This window comes from Sardina pilchardus, chromosome 7, assembly GCF_963854185.1.
Source record: "Sardina pilchardus chromosome 7, fSarPil1.1, whole genome shotgun sequence".
NCBI classification, from domain to species: domain Eukaryota; kingdom Metazoa; phylum Chordata; class Actinopteri; order Clupeiformes; family Clupeidae; genus Sardina; species Sardina pilchardus.
The window spans coordinates 8,517,737-8,533,605 of record NC_085000.1 but is presented as its reverse complement, the minus strand read 5'-3'; the positions used below and the strand labels follow the sequence as shown (position 1 = coordinate 8,533,605).

Here is a 15,869-nt window from a genome sequence, read left to right as displayed (position 1 = left end):
ACTCATCAATTTGCCGGTAGTGAGAAGCCTATCTGTTACACTTGGCTCATCTTCTTATCTCAGTGCTGGCTGCTGGGGCTCGGCAGTGTCACACCTCGCTCTTGAAGCCCAATGCTCCAGAGTTGAGAGCGTGTGTGTGTGTGTGTGTGTGTGTGTGTGTCTGTGTTTTAGTGTGTGCATGCGTGAGTGCGTACGTGCGTGTCTTTTGTGTGTGTATGTGTGTGTGTGTGTGTGTGTGTGTGTGTGTGTGTGTCCTTTGCTCTGTCATGTCTCGTGTGTGGGGCCAGGGCGTCCTGTCACATTGCTGTCTTGCTCGTCTTCTTTTCTCTGCTGGTAGCTTTCTGTTAATATCTTCTGTCATATTCTCTCTCTCTCTTGCTTTCCTCTGTTTCTCTCTGTCTGGCTTTTTGTCTTTCACAGCTTTTCACCTCATCAATATCTACTGTAGAGGGATCGTTGTAGCTGTTTTGCTCTTTTGTTGCATCTGTGTGTGTGTGTGTGTGTGCACGCGCGCGTGTGTGCGCATTTGTTGTGTGTGTTTGTGTGTGATTGTTTGAATATGAGTGTGTGTTGTGCGTGTGTGTGTGTGTGCATGTGTGTGTGCGCACACGTGTGCTTGAACATGTGTGTGAGTGTGTGTGTGTGTGTGAATTATTTTTATCAGTGGACACAGCGGATGGTTTCTAATTGCCGCCTCTCTCCCTCGCTAACCACCGCCTCTGACCTTTAGTGGCCACACACTCAGCGGTCACCCAGCGAATTCTCCTCCTCTCCGGCTCCGCTTGTTAACCCAACACCTCTCGTCTGCACACCAGGCCAATTAACACATGAATTAAAGACGCATGATGTGGGGGGCGCAGCTGGCCACAGTGTCCTCATCCGGGTCCAAGTGGCCACAGGGACCCGGGTTCGAGTCTGACTCGAGTCATATCCTGATCCCAACCCATCTCTCTCTCTCCCACTCGCCTCCTGCCAGCCTCTTGAAGCTGTCCTACATAATAAAGACAAAAAAGCATAGAGGAGTACTGTTACTAGTAGGATTGGCATCCTGATTGTAGTATGAAATGATCGTGTATGTATTACTTCTCGATGGAAATGATAAAAACAATTATAAACCCCCCATCCCCAAAAAAAAAAAACCCAATGACTGCACTCGGATGTGCGATATATTTTCTGAGTTTTTCCATCTCGTGGGGAGAATAATGGAAGCGAGCGGAGATTGAAAAGCCAGGGCGGATTTACTCCGAGCTCGGATTGGACGGTTGAGTCATCATCGCATCCAGCCCCATCGCTTGCTCCCGCTCCCGTTTCCATGGAGAGGAGATGGCGTTTTGGAAGGGATCGGCTCTTAGGAGATACTTCAAAGGGAGAGACAGGGAAGAGGAGGGGTGACAAAAAGGATGGAGAAAGGTAGGATGAAGGTGGGATCAGCAGGGGGGGGGGGGAATAGGAGGAGAAATAGAAATAAAGGGATAAAGAGGAGAAAAGATGAAAAGGAAGGCGCAGGGAGCCTGTGTACAGAGCGGCATGATAGATGTGCAGGGGGAGGAGAGAAAGAGAGGGAGAGAAGAGAAAGAGAGAGAGGAGAGGAAAGTGATAATGAAAGGAACAGCATTCTAATGTGGGCAAGTGTGCACATCTGCCGAGGGCTGCAGCAGCGTACGCTAATCTGGCCGGCCACAGAGCACCTGCGATGGTGATTCATGGAGCTCTCAGTCCAGGCACTCCCCGCAGTCAATCCTCACATGGGCCACGGAGAGGCAGAGAGCGCGCTGAGAAACCAGTGTTAGATGGCAGACACTCCAGCACACAGCCACACACAGGTGAGAGAGAGAGAGGGGGAGAGAGAGAGAGAGAGAGAGAGAGAGAGAGAGAGAGAGAGAGAGAGAGAGAGAGAGAGAGAGAGAGAGAGAGAAGTGGCCTGCAGAGAGGGAAAGGGATAAATGATGAGGAAGGAGAGATTTTGTGTAGAGATTGTGAGAAATGTGTGGGGAAAAAGAGAGGGATAGAGAGAGAGAGAGAGAGAGAGAGAGATGGTGTGTAGCAGACAGAGAAAAAGGAAAAGGTGAGGTTGGAAATAGGAGGGAAAATGGGTGCAAAGAGAAAAGGATAAAGAGAGAAAGATGGTTTGGAGATGATAAGAAACGGATGAAGAGAGAGGAGAAAAGAGAGAGATTTGGTGTGGTGATACAGAGAAATTGGTGTAGATTTGCAGATTTTGTTCCAGCATGAGTGTTGGGATTCATGGCCAAGAAGGCCAGAGGCAAGCTAGTGAGAGAGAGGGAGAGAGAAGGAGTGAAAGAGAAAGAGAATGAGAGAGAGAGAATACATCTGTGTGTGTGTGTGTGTGTGTGTGTGTGAGAGAGAGAGAGAGAGAGAGAGAGAGAGAGAGAGAGAGAGAGAGAGAGAGGGGGGGGGGGAGGGAAGAGAATGAGCGAGATCTGCTTATGATTTCAGAGTTCATCTCAGAGCTATTTACAGCAGCAGCAGCAGCAGTCCATTGTTTGTCTTTCTTCTCTTTTGTCTCCTCCGCCATCTCTGCTCTGTGATGGCGTGTCCAGATATGTCTGTTCACTGGCCGCTGCTTAGCGCTCAGACGGGGCTTAGAGACGGAGGGTGGTGGACTGAACTCTACTGAACTCCATCTCTAAACTCTTCCCTGTACATGCTGGATTGGATTGCTTTTCGATTGCTAGATGGATGTGTACACACTCCATCACACACATACACACACACACACACACACACACACACACACACACACACACACATACACGCTCATACACTCTCACACACACACACACACTAGAGGTGGGGGAAAAAATCGATTCTGTTCAGTATCGCGATATTTTGTGCACACAATTAAATCGATACTTGTAGCTCAAAGTATCGCAATACTTAAGTATATAATTTAATTATCCATTTTACTTTTATTTGAGTCGAGTTTACTCAGGGTTTACTCTGATCACATTAAATTAGCTTATTACGCTTATAAGGGGGGCACGTGTTGTGGTGTTTCATTGTGCATTCAACAGCAATAATAAATGAAAATGGCTTCACAATCACAACCTGTTATACACGACACTCGACACTTCGAAAAAGGTGGGTGTATTTTGGTTTTCAACAAAAAGTGAATAGTAAGGACCTTGCAAAGTGAGTTGAACAGTGTTATTTTCCTAATTTTTTGTAATGACTTAGAATAATATGAGAGACATGAATAGCAATATATCGCAAAATCGAATTGCAATACTTGGTGTATCGCAATATGTTAAGAATCGCAATATTATCGAATTGTGGCCCAAATATCGCAATAGTATCGAATCTTATTTTTTTTGCCAATTCCCACCCCTAACACACACACACACACGCAGACACACACACACACACACACACACACACACACATTCACACACACAGTACACACACATATACATGTGCACTACCATCACACACACATTCACTGGCATAACTTAGGTAAACACACACACTCACTGGCTGATTGACAGACTCACTTGTACATTTATAAATTATTTCTCTGTCTTTCTCTCTCTCACTCGCACACACTCACCCATCCATATACAAACACACACATATCAGCATACATAATGTAGATTTGAGTGCCCCACACGGTCATGCACTCGCATAAATAATCATGTGTTTTAGTGTTTTATTCATATGCAGTACTCCAATGCTCCCCCCACCCCCCACCTCCTTTAATTCAGAATGTTATTGTTATTATGAGCACATCCTGCAGTGTTGTGTCAGGGCTAGTCATTGTAATGGCTGAGAACCCCTGGTGCAGCCGACAGTTGTTTCGATTGGGCAAGCTTGAATGGATTGGCTAAAAGGGATAATAGTTTCAGAGATTGCGCCACAAGAATCACTGTTAGTGTTTAAGAATTCAGAAAAAAACTAACCAGCCCTGTGTGTGTGTGTTTCTGTGTGTGTGTGTGTGTGCGTGTGTGTTTCTACGTGTGTGCGCAGGTGTTTGGCTGAAGCCTACGCGGAGTTCACGCATGAGGGAGAAGCGGGCAGACTTTGTGGCCGGCTGTCTCGGAGGCAGGGTCATCGCTGCAGGTGGATTAGGTGAGTGACTTAGAGGGGCTTTACTGGCCCAACCTTTGGCCTTTGAACTTCAATCAGCAAACGCTCACAGAGTTTTTTCAAATAACTTCATATTTGTTTCTTTGAGTTCGCTGCCAATGTTTATGTACACAAATTCTGAATGCCCCAGAAGCATGGACTCTGGGCTAATGGTTAGCCTAACTTTTATATCAAACAATTGTGAATTGCTTTATTGAAATGTAAAAGTTTAAAGAAAACACATTTGCCTGAAATGTTTGCATTTGTTTGCTGCATTTGAACTCACCTCAGGTAACACCCCCCACCCCCCCCTCCCCACACACACACACACACACACACACGCACAAACACATACGCACACATAATGAAATGAGAGCAATAAAAAGTATTTCGCTTCCTTGTGCCTTTGAAGATAAAGCCCTCAATTAAATACTCAAATTAAGTAGTTGTAGTTCAAATTAACGTCTTCAACATTTTTCGCTACAGGAAAGCAGTCTTCTGTATGCAGTGGAGGTAACATTGTTGTGTATAAAAATAGCTATGAATTGGAGTTTCCTTAGGCTACTTCTCTGGTGGTTAGCATAAATATTCCCTGTAGTGAATGTCACTGTCAATTTAGAAAAAGTGTCAAATAAGTGCATGTAAATAGATTTAAGTGCATAGCAGTTTAACCCAGTTCTCAATACAGCATAAAAATTGAGCTGTGTCTTAGTGTACTGTGGTGTAGCCAAATTGATTTATGGTTCTCCATGTCATGAGTTGAAATTCCCCACTTAAGATGACAAAGGAGCTCTAGAACATTCCGTGCAACAATGGAAATGGCTTCACTCAGTCACATCGTAGTCATCATGGTCTGCGCTGCCCTCGTTTATGTTGCCTGATGCTCTGACATTTGTCTGGGCGCCGGCTGAGGGAGTGACATGAACCAGGCGTCAGTGTCACAACCAGGCTGCATGTACGGGAGGTCAGACGCAGCCAGCCTCTCTGTGGCGTCACACACCCTGGGCATGAGTGTGTGTGTGTGTGTGTGTGTGTGTGTCTCTCGCTATCTCTCTCCCGCTCTCTCTCTCTGTGTGTGTGAGTGTGTGTGTATGTGTGTTTAATTTGGGTAATTGATTTTTGTCATTCCGCTACCTTATTGCCTGTGAACGAGAACAATGCACAGAGACGCGAATTCATCACAGACTGCGTTGTTTCATCAGTGCTCTCTGAAATCATGCGAGGATGAATTGCTTCTGAGCGAGAAAGACAAACGGAAGAAAGGACACAAGACAGGGAACGAGAGGGAGAGACATTGTGCATGAAAAGGAAGCGGTGAGCACAAAACAAATGTTCCTCCTTCGTGCATCTCAACAACATGGTGGGTGGGAGATCTGCCCCCCCCCCCCTCCATAGAAAAAAGCAAAAGCCATTTGGGCTAGAACACTGCAGAGTGAACATGGCATATCCCTCAGCTTTTGTCTCAGAGCAGAGAAATACTACGGATTTGCAAGCAGCACAAAAGCCAGCAGAGAATCATCCCAGCGCTTCGCTTCTATTCAGCATGAAACTCACACAACTCTTTATTATTCATGGGGCAGGCTGGATGGCACCGGTGACAAGGGGCTTCCGCTTTGGAAGACACGAGGGACCCTCATACATGTTTCACTCCCCTGCCCCCCCACCCACCCACACACACACCCTGCCGCCCTTTATCTTTTCTTCTCACCCCCCCCCCTCCTCCCCTCTTCCTCTTCTCTTTCCTTTCTGTCTTTCCAACATATCCCTCTCTCGCTTTGCCAGGTAGGCTGCTTGCTGTTCAGGAATACCGTCTTTTATCCTTCACACAGAAACCCCCTTTCCTCTCTCCTGCAACTGACATTATTTATAAGGAGGTGGAATCTGAAAACACACACGCACCTCAGAGAAGATGACATGGATATACAGTCACATCATATTCTTAGCAGCCAAGAGTCAGTAGCGAGCGGAATCAGGATTGCAGTCATGTTCCAGCCTTGTTTGGCTCTATTTTCCAATTGCTTCAGATTGCTCATAAAGACCTTGTTACATTATTCCTCTAATATGACTGACGAGAGAAGGTCTGACAACTCTGACACCCAATGAATGTGGTAAAGGAGGCAGCCGTCGTTCTAGTGATATGGTATTCGGTAGACATCATGCTGTATGTTCATAGTGTACAGTTCATACTGTTTGGCATCTAATGTGTGTGTGCATGTGTGTGTGTTTGGCATCTGGTGTGTGTGTGCATGTGTGTGTGTATGAGAGAGAGAGAGAGAGAAAGAGAGTAGAAAAGAGAGAGGGCAAGAAAGTGTAACGCTGACATACTGTATACTGTGCAAGAAATAATTGACGCTGCGTCACACTCACTCGTTCAATTCACTTTTGCAAAGTGATTCAAGCTCAGTTGACCTGATCAGTCTGTGCAGATTCGTTCTCTGTTTTGCTTTTTGTTTTATTTTATTTTCAGTGTTTGTGTTTGTGTGTGTGTGTGTGTGTGTGCGTGTGTCTGCTGATTAAACTGAGAAAAAAGACTTTTGCTGTGTGAGTCAAAAACATACTGTGTCAATCAGGAGTGTACACAGGGATTAGCATTGTACTGCTGTGTGTGAGTGTGTGTGTTTGTGTGTGGGACAATCAAAGACGCCACACAGCGAGATGCGCTCTTTCTGTCTTCGCCAGGCAGCTGCAGGTGTTCCCTTTCAGATTAGACCCGTCGCTCCTCAGAGCATCCACATCACCGCGGCAACTGACCTGACCCCAGCACGTAACTCTCCTCCCAGAAATAAGGCAAACAAATGTCGGTCCCCTCACCACGGACTGACCACCCGTCCGTCAGTTCGCTCGTAGCCTATCATCATGCCTGGGATCAGATCTCCATGGAAACGAGAACAACTGAACAGTGGGTGATGTATAATGACAGAGGACTGGAGGCGAGAGAGTGAGCGATGGAGAGAGAGGCGGAGAGAGAAAGTGAGCGCATAGAGAGAGAGGGAGAGAAAGAGAGAGTGTGTGAAAGAGAGAGACAGACAGAGAGATACAGTAGAGTGAGAGACCGCTCGCCTTCTTTTGCCCCATCCTGTTGACCTTGCATGGATGTGAAAATCTTCTCTCTGTCAGAGTGATTTGTGCATTGCGAAGGCCATGCCTGTATCTAATACAGTTACATAACAGTTAAGTCCTACCACTGGTCCTGATTGTCCATTTTACATTTTTGTTTTCGTTTTCGTTTCTTTATTTTCTTTCTTTTTTTCCCCACTGGTCTCGGCTCCATGATTGCATAAAACACCATCCATATGGATGCCATGTCCTAGAGGTGGCAAAAGATGGATAAATGCATATAAACTGCACAAATATACATGTCTATGTACATATAGGCATACATACTGTACATAGGTTACATAGTGGACTTTTGTATTGTGTTGTTATAATATAGATGACCCAAACAGGCTGGAATGCAACAAAGCTTTGTTCTGCACAAAGCACATCAAAAACAAAGGTGGTGTGTCCTCCAATAGCTCCCGCCAACTCCAGAAACAAGATACATAAACCAACCAACTATACTGTCACTGATATGCTAATCCTGCTATGTAAACACTGCAGTTGCTACTCTACTCCACTGTAAGGCTAGTTCTTACATGACTCTAAGGACAACAAACAGTACATTTATTAGACCAGTGGTTCCCAACCCGGGGACCGCCAGGGATTGCAGGCGGTATGCATAGTGTTGCCTGGGCTGAGGTTGTGAGGTTAATTATATTATATTATTCCACTGCTTGGTTGAGTTCCCCATTGTCCTGCGTTCTATAAGGGTGTGCATTAACTTTAGATATACGCACGGCTATGAAGTAGTTCCATTGTTTTTGACCGTATCACACTTGAATATTAATTCGCCAAACTTGTTGTGAAGTTTAAATGCACTGTCACGTTACATACAAGCTGTAAAATACAGACGTTCAGATCATAGTAACATTTAGCATATGACAGAGGTGTCATTTAGCTAGTTAGGTGGCAGTAGGCTAAGAAAAATAGCAGTCTTTCAAAGTTAACGTTCATCAGAATTCAAAGAAAATTACCCAGCGACTAACATAGTCCAATACCCCAATAACCCTAATCAGAATCGAAGAAAATGTTCACTTTTTTCCCCAAAAAACCTTTATTCAAAACATGATGATCATCGATGAATCTAGCTTGCTCCTTCACACTGGCGTTTGCGACGTCCCCCCTTCTCGGTCATGCGCCAGCACATTGGTGAATGTCGGTATCCGTTGCCTGGGCTGTCACTGGACACTTGCGTACCGCTCCTATGGAAAAAGATAATACGTTATATTAGTGTGCTACTTAGGGGTGGGCGATACTGTAAAATTTGGAATCGATCCGATACCAAGTACTTTAAGGGTCAGTATTGCCGATACCGATACCGATACGATACTTTTACTTAAAAATATATAGATTTTGTGTAGAACAGTATGTCATTATGAATGAATGATCAATTCTTCAGGAAATATTTTTATTAATGTATTGTGCACACAATTATTATTAGTCACTCACTGTATAGGCTAATGAATTCTTTACAGCCTTTTTTAAAACAAGAACAAAATAACAAAAATCTCCCCCTTTTTTCTGGTTTTAAGAGCAAATCAAATATGTGCACGCAATTGTTACAGAAGAACAAACCAAAAACACACAAAGCTGTGCAATTACATTCTCTGAGCACCTCCTTATGGGCCCTGTTCCCTGTAGAAGTCACTGTATGAATTCTTTACAGCCTTTTTTAAAACAAGAACAAAATATCAAAAATCTCTCCTTTTTTCTGCTTTTAAAAGCAAATGAAATATGTAGGCCTACATGCAATAATGTTACTGAAGAACGAACCAAAAACACAAATCCTGTAGTTCGCTGTCTGCTTCACACAAGGATCTGGGACTTCTCGATAGGAGATGTATTTCTGAAGGCGGGTCCTTGTAAAACATCCTCGCATGTGATTCGATAAACCACTTGCCTGTTATCTTGAATGACGTGCTAGGCTTCTTCAAGCTCTTGCCAAACCCGGTCGGAAGAAGAGTAAAAACATCCTTGCCACCAATAAATGTCTTCAAAACGATTCTCTGTTAATCTTTTAAAGAATGAATACTCGATAGATTCGACCAAACGGTTGAAATAGCAGAATCAATGTCAGCACAAGACTCCTCGCTGCGTGCCGCCATTGTTATTTGAATCAAACACTCGCTTCGGAGCTCCTGATTGGTTGCTTATTTTTTGATCACTGGCCCAGGGGTTTGGATTGCCCTCGCGTCCAGACCCTTGTGTGGAGCTCAGCGAAACGCCTCTGGTGGAGCATGGCGGAACTACAAGGGTCTGGCGAGAGTCAGGCTAGAGCAGGGGTAGGCAACCTATGGCACGGGTGCCACTGCTGGCACGCCGAGGCATAATCACTGGCACGCGCCACCAGTAGCAGCAAAAAAAAAAAAAAATCTCAGACTGACAAAGTGACAAACTACGAACCCCAGATAAAAAAGCTCAGCCAAGAAAAGCAAGGACAGGGATCACACTGAATGGTAGGCAAGATATTTTAGCCTCAGCCCACACAGTTTAGTTAAATAGGCCTGCTGTTGCCTATAAAATGTTGTGGCCGTTTCGTTTGTTATGCATGGCTATAATAATAATAATAACATTTTTATTAGCACATTATCAATGTGAAGTAAAATTCCAAATTTGTAGAAGTATATTCCCGTTGTTTGTGTGTGTTTTTTAACCATTATTGTTGATAGTGGCACACTCATTGACTAGAAATTTTGAAGTTGGCACTGGGGGTCTCAAAGGTTGCCGACCCCTGGGCTAGAGGCTTTGGTGTTACTTTAAAAAACTTTTTCTAATTTATTACAGCGTGCGTTCGAGTTCTGAGAAACATGCGGCCCGTTTCTCGCCTAGAAATCTAGACGCCCCTAGCGGAAGCTAGCCTGTTTCGCCCTTTTGATCAGGATTTCCATGCTCCATACATCACGTCTTTATAGGTTTGGCGTGTACACGCACAACCCAGTGTTAACCAACCCCGTGTTGATTAAACTAATTCATAACCGGCGCGGTGGAACCGACCGCTCTGTGTTAAGCCCCATTCATGCTCAACGTGTGGCAATTTACGTCCGTATTTTGTACGCACGTTCTATCCGGTGGTGTCTTCATACCTCCGTCCGTATTTTACGTGTGAATGCATAGCGCCCCCATTTTTGCCTGTGATATTCCTGTGGTAATGCTCGGTATTGCAACGTTTCATCCGTTTCATCCGTAATCATAAGCTCCTCAATTTCGTGTCAAAGTACGGACGAAATCAACGGAAAGAACGTTTGAAACACTCCACACGTATCCGTATCCGTGTTTTACGTTGAGCATGAATGGGCCTTTAAGGCCCATTCATGCTCAACGTATGGCAATTTACGTCCGTATTTTGTACGCACGTTCTATCCGGTGGTGTATTCATACCTCCGTCCGTATTTTACGTGTGAATGCATAGCGCCCCCACTTTTTCGTGTGGTATTCCTGTGGTAGTGTTCGGTATTGCAACGTTTCATCCGTTTCATCCGTAATCATAAGCTCCTCAATTTCATGTCAAAGTACGGACGAAATCAACGGAAAGAACGTGTGAAACACTCCACACGTATCCGTATTCGTATTTTACGTTGAGCATGAATGGGCCTTTAGTCGGCTCAGGATCAATCAACCTAGAGTTCAGCGTTAACTCTGTGTTTGTTAAACCTCCGTTCGTGGAATACCCCTCTGGGCGCATAGCTTCTGCCTAATTAGTTGACGTTTTGGAACCAGCCGCTAACGTCGTTCATAATTTAAAATCAGCATTTCAAATCAGGACAGGTAAACAATGTGAAATCGGCCTCCCTCCCAGAATTAAATGAGGTTTAAACACATACGAAATAGCCTAAGTTTTCTCTCGGGAGAAAAGACTCCTGAGTCTAACATCTAAGCTTTCATAACGTTAACAAAAAACTATTATGTTTGTGTAACAACTTTAAGTTATCGTTGGTCAACAAGCTAGCCTGCTAATGCTAGCTCACGCAAGGCAACTTTTGTTGTTCACGGGCAAACACATAAGGTTACCGTCAAATCAAGTTGCGCTCATTTTAAATTCAGTATTGAGTTAATTATACATTTTTTAAAAAGTGAATAAAGTTGGACAGGACTAAGTGAGCTAAATTAGCTTGCGCAAGCTACACGTTAGCAGCTAGCTGGTATGTAAATGTGAGCTACCATCAGCCGGCCATTATAGCACATTTTCGGATTAGCAAACAAAGCTAGATAAGTAGGTAACTTGTGTTATGGAAGTACGTTTTCACTGGATAGACTAGGTAATTGCATAAATAAAGCATATAGGAGCATACGTACAGTGAGCCTTCAGACGCCACCGTTTTGTCTCACACTCGGTAGCACTTCATCAGCGAGAAAACTGGTGAAATAAACCGTTAGGGCGCGTCCGGTGTACGCATCCGTAGGCTACAGGGTCCGTCGCGGACCCGGTGAATGAAGGCGCGCTGGCGAGGCGGATCGGGTCCGGGTAGACTGGAGGTAACGGAGGTAGACTGTCAGGCGGATGTGGCCTTATATGGACCTTATATGCTGTATATATTTAATGATGTATTCTATTTGTAAAGCAGTTGTCTAGTTCTCAATTATAGTCCAGGTAGGCGTGCAATCAGCAAGCAGGTGGCCTCATGGAAAATTGCTGCCCAAACAAACCAACAACAACAACAATAACAACAACAACAAAAACTTTCCTTGCACCCCCCAAAAATGTTAGCTGGATATGATTTTGAAATCATATCTAGGGTGATTTTTTTTACCACATTATCTGGAAATAAACGAGGATCAGTTATAAGTTTTGTTTGTAAGCTATTTGGCCGTGATTGGCCTCGTTGAATAGTTTGAAGGTGGTCTAGGTCCGTATTACAGATGTGGGCCACATCAGTGAACTGTCTTTGAGGAAGCTTTGGTTCCGATGTGGGAAGTGGATCTGGGCCAGATCTGCCGATCGTAAGAAAAACAGCACTGCAGTTAAAGCTGAAAAGTCTAACCGGCCCAGATCTGGTCCTTAGCCAGAAACCGTGTGTAAGCTACGTCCGGATCTAGAGGCTTTTATGCGGGTCCGGCCCAAAGGGGTTTGCTATCTGGGTTATTACTTCTGAACTTGCGTAAGCAACCTTCAGGTCGGGCAAGGCTAGGCATTGGTAATTCATCCCCGGACTCCGATTGTTGAATAAAACAATGTCTTGTGTGTGTAGGCCTATGCGGGTAGAAATTTGGGTAGGGGGCCCTGGCTTGTCTTAGACACAGGTAAGGGGGCCTTCAAGGAATAAAGGTTAGACAAGTAAAGAGGAAGGGCTACTAGAGACCCTCACTATCAGTGTACCATCAATCAGAATAAAAGAGAGTAAAACTATGCGATAGACTAGGTCTATTGTGCATTATAAATTATACAGTAACTGCAGCTGCATACACCCATACAGGCCATTGGAATTACATTCCAGCGTGAAAAGCTGCCTGTCCTATCAGGCTAAGAGAAAACAAAGACTGGTCAAGTCTTGGAATTTTACAGGATACAAGGATGCCGTGTACATCCCATAGACTAAGGCCTACTGCTAATACAATGATGGAAAAGGAACCGAAACTGTGTAGGCCTATGTGTAAAAGGAACCAACCACAATCCATTACAATCCATTACAAACCAGCTTAATAAACAGGATGGAAACACTACCTGTCCTGTGGCAGCCCTTGTTCACCACCAGCACCTGGACCTGGGCTGATAAGGGCTGACTTTTGCTGTTCTTGTTGAACTGACCTGACTGGCTTTTCTGCTCCAACTCTGTGTGTTTCTGGGCTTCTGGCTGGACAGACAGCAATTTCCACAAAGGCGTCATATTCCCACTCTGTGCAATATCAAATCCACTGGCAGCCTCGGAAACACAGCCATGCGTAAGATTAAAATGGAGCGAAACCAGTGGTGTCATGGGCTGTGTTGTTGTAAACAAACGTCATCGCCTGGCCTGGACCACTTCTGGTTTTGTCTTGGAGGCAAGGAGTGGAGCTTGCTGCCCATCTGTTGAACCTCTTAGTCATCCCACCATTCTCCATAGGATGACAGGACTTTGGACTTTGAAACACCAACAAGTTGCGCTCATTGAAACAAAACAACTTGTCCTTTGCTTGCTGTCTGGTCAAGGTAAACTGACAGGTCAACGCTGGGGCTAGCTTTGTGAAAATGGTCTGTGATTATAAGAACATGCACAGACTTGTGATCTTCTGCAGAGCAGTGGACCAGTGGAGCAATGCTCTTTATGCTCTTCAGTGAGGCTCATTCAGCCGGCCCAGGCATCTTACTTAGGAGACACCTGTCACAATTCCTGACGTAGCCAAAATCATAGCAACCCTCTCCTGATCCACTGAGAACCCATTACTGCCAACTATGTGCCCCAAGAACTTGATTGTCTTAGGAAGTAGCACTCCTTCTGTGGGTGTAGTACATCGTCAGGTAATATCAAAGGCATGAAAAATTCAAGTCACCAAAGATGCTGTGGATCATCCTCATAGTGTTTGCATCCTCAGCGATGCTAGCCTGCCCTGAGGTAACTTGTTATTGTATTAAACACTAACACTGTTCTTGGATTAAATGAGCTCCCAATATTCCTTTTTATTTCTTGTGTTTTGTCGAACAGATTTGATCATGTTGGAGTCAATTATGACAGCATTTCATAAGATCATTAACAGCTACAGTGGGTACAATCAACTTTTGGCACAATTTCAAGGTCATAGGTTGTCAAACCACCAAAATCCACTGCCTTTCCAGGGATTATTTTGGCTGTGAGCACGACACCAGTGGACTGAGGTTTTCTCTCTGCCTCTTCACTGAATGTTCAACACTTAGACCCAGAATCTAGCATTCCTCTCATAGTGACTTTGCCATTTACCATCACTGGTGAGTCAGAATGAAATAAATAGTAAAACTATGCAACTGACTAGATTTTATTATACAATCTAACCTGTTACATAGATATCAACCTCAGCTGTTTAAATATAGGTTTAGGAGCATACATACTGAACCTGAAGGATGTGTTTGTTATCTGTGTCTGCCTGCCAATTTCTTGTTTGTGTATGTGCATACATCTTGTCTGTATGTTTATGAGTGGAGTGCTTGAGAGTGTGAGTGTGTATGCGTGTGTGTGTCTGTGAGCAGTGTGGGGTGTGTGTAGCCTTGCGTTGATTAAGGAGCTGTGAAGTCTCACTAATGAGGCGGCTCAGCTGTGATCCCAGCACACCTGCCCGTCACACACACGCACGCACACACACACACACACACACACATCACTCATTTACTGCCCATCCCTTGGCAAATGCGCGCAAATCTCAACAAACACACACACACAGGTCTCAGGAGGACCACAGCACGTATATAAAAGAACTTGGGCACAGTGATTAGGTTCTCAAAAGTTTTGCACAGAGGGGAACAAGCGAGAGGTTGAGATTCGACCATTTCCATCACCTTGATGTATCAGCTCACTCTGGATAGTAACTCTAGTGCACCTGTGTTGTCGTTGTCGTTGTTGTTGTGCAGGTAACGAGCCCTCCCCGCTGTCCTCGGTGGAGAGCTACAACCAGGTGAAGCGGAGATGGGAGTATGTGGCGCCGCTCCCCAGCCCCCGCTGCTCCTGCGCCTCCCTCCAGACTCCCAGCATGCTCTTCCTCATCGGCGGCGTCTCGCAGGGCCCCAGCGACGCCGTGGAGGCCCTCTGCATGAGAGAGAGCGTCTGACGCAGACGTCCACGGGCCACACACACTGGACGGGAGAAGGACGGGACGCCAGAGTGCAGCTCTCGCTCTCGCTCGTAACACGCCTCTGCGGCAGTGTGTGTCTGATGACAGAGAAGGGCAACCCCACAGAAGGGACTTTGGAACTTTTTCTTCAGAACAGTGCTGAAAATAAGATGGCGTAACAAAGGACCGCGACCCCCCTACTACCACCTTTTGACTCTCTAGGACTTTTTGGGGAGTGTCACACAAGCAAGAAAGCAAGCAAGCAAAAAATCAACAAAGAAATAAATAAAGTAGTCCCTTCCCAAAATACAGAGAGACAACATTATGGACGCCTTTGAACTGCAAGGCACTTTTCAGGATCAAAGCAGGGTACTTTTCTGGAAAAAAACTCAAAGGAACTAAGGGCCATATCTATCCACAAGCCACTGCAGAGGCTGTCAACAGTGGCAGCTTTAGCACTTTTTTCTATTACCTGAGAGAAACAGAAAACAAGGAAAAATTAAGGGAAAGGTTGTGATGAAGAAACAAAAGAAGTTTGAGTGTGTGCTTGTGTACATGTGTGTGTGTGTGTGTGTGTGTGTGTGTTTATTTTGTAGTTTGACAGCCATGCATGAGAGAAGTCAGCACAGTCAGGGAGAGCGCACTCCTCAGATATTGATGCTACAACTACAGCAATGGGGCAGGAAACTGGGCCACTTAGTTGAGGAGAGAAGGGAGTTGCAGGGCTTCACGAACCACAGAAATAATTGCGAAGAGTGTGTTATCATTTACAAAGGGCGCACCCACCCACACAGACACAGGCAGACACACACACCCACACACACAGCTCACTGCTGAGGTTACCTCCGAGTTACATAAACCGCCAATTTAACAAGCTGATGGAAGGAGTTTTCATGTCAGACACTGATGTAACGGTCTCTCTCTCTCTCTCTCTCTCTCCCTCCCTCTCTCTCTGCTTGTTTGTGTGTGTGTGT

General features: G+C 45.1%; 1 protein-coding gene across 1 annotated transcript in view; it reads left to right on the top strand.

Annotated features, from left to right (window-relative positions):
- Positions 1–15,474, top strand: part of klhdc8b (kelch domain containing 8B) — a 79,933-nt gene extending 64,459 nt beyond the window's left edge. Inside the window, exons 4-5 of the mRNA XM_062542140.1 lie at positions 3,985–4,086; positions 14,696–15,474. Coding sequence (XP_062398124.1) covers positions 3,985–4,086; positions 14,696–14,892 — 299 coding nt within the window. The 3' untranslated portion in view covers positions 14,893–15,474. The remainder of the gene's footprint in view (positions 1–3,984; positions 4,087–14,695) is intronic.
- The last annotated feature ends 395 nt before the right edge of the window (positions 15,475–15,869 follow it).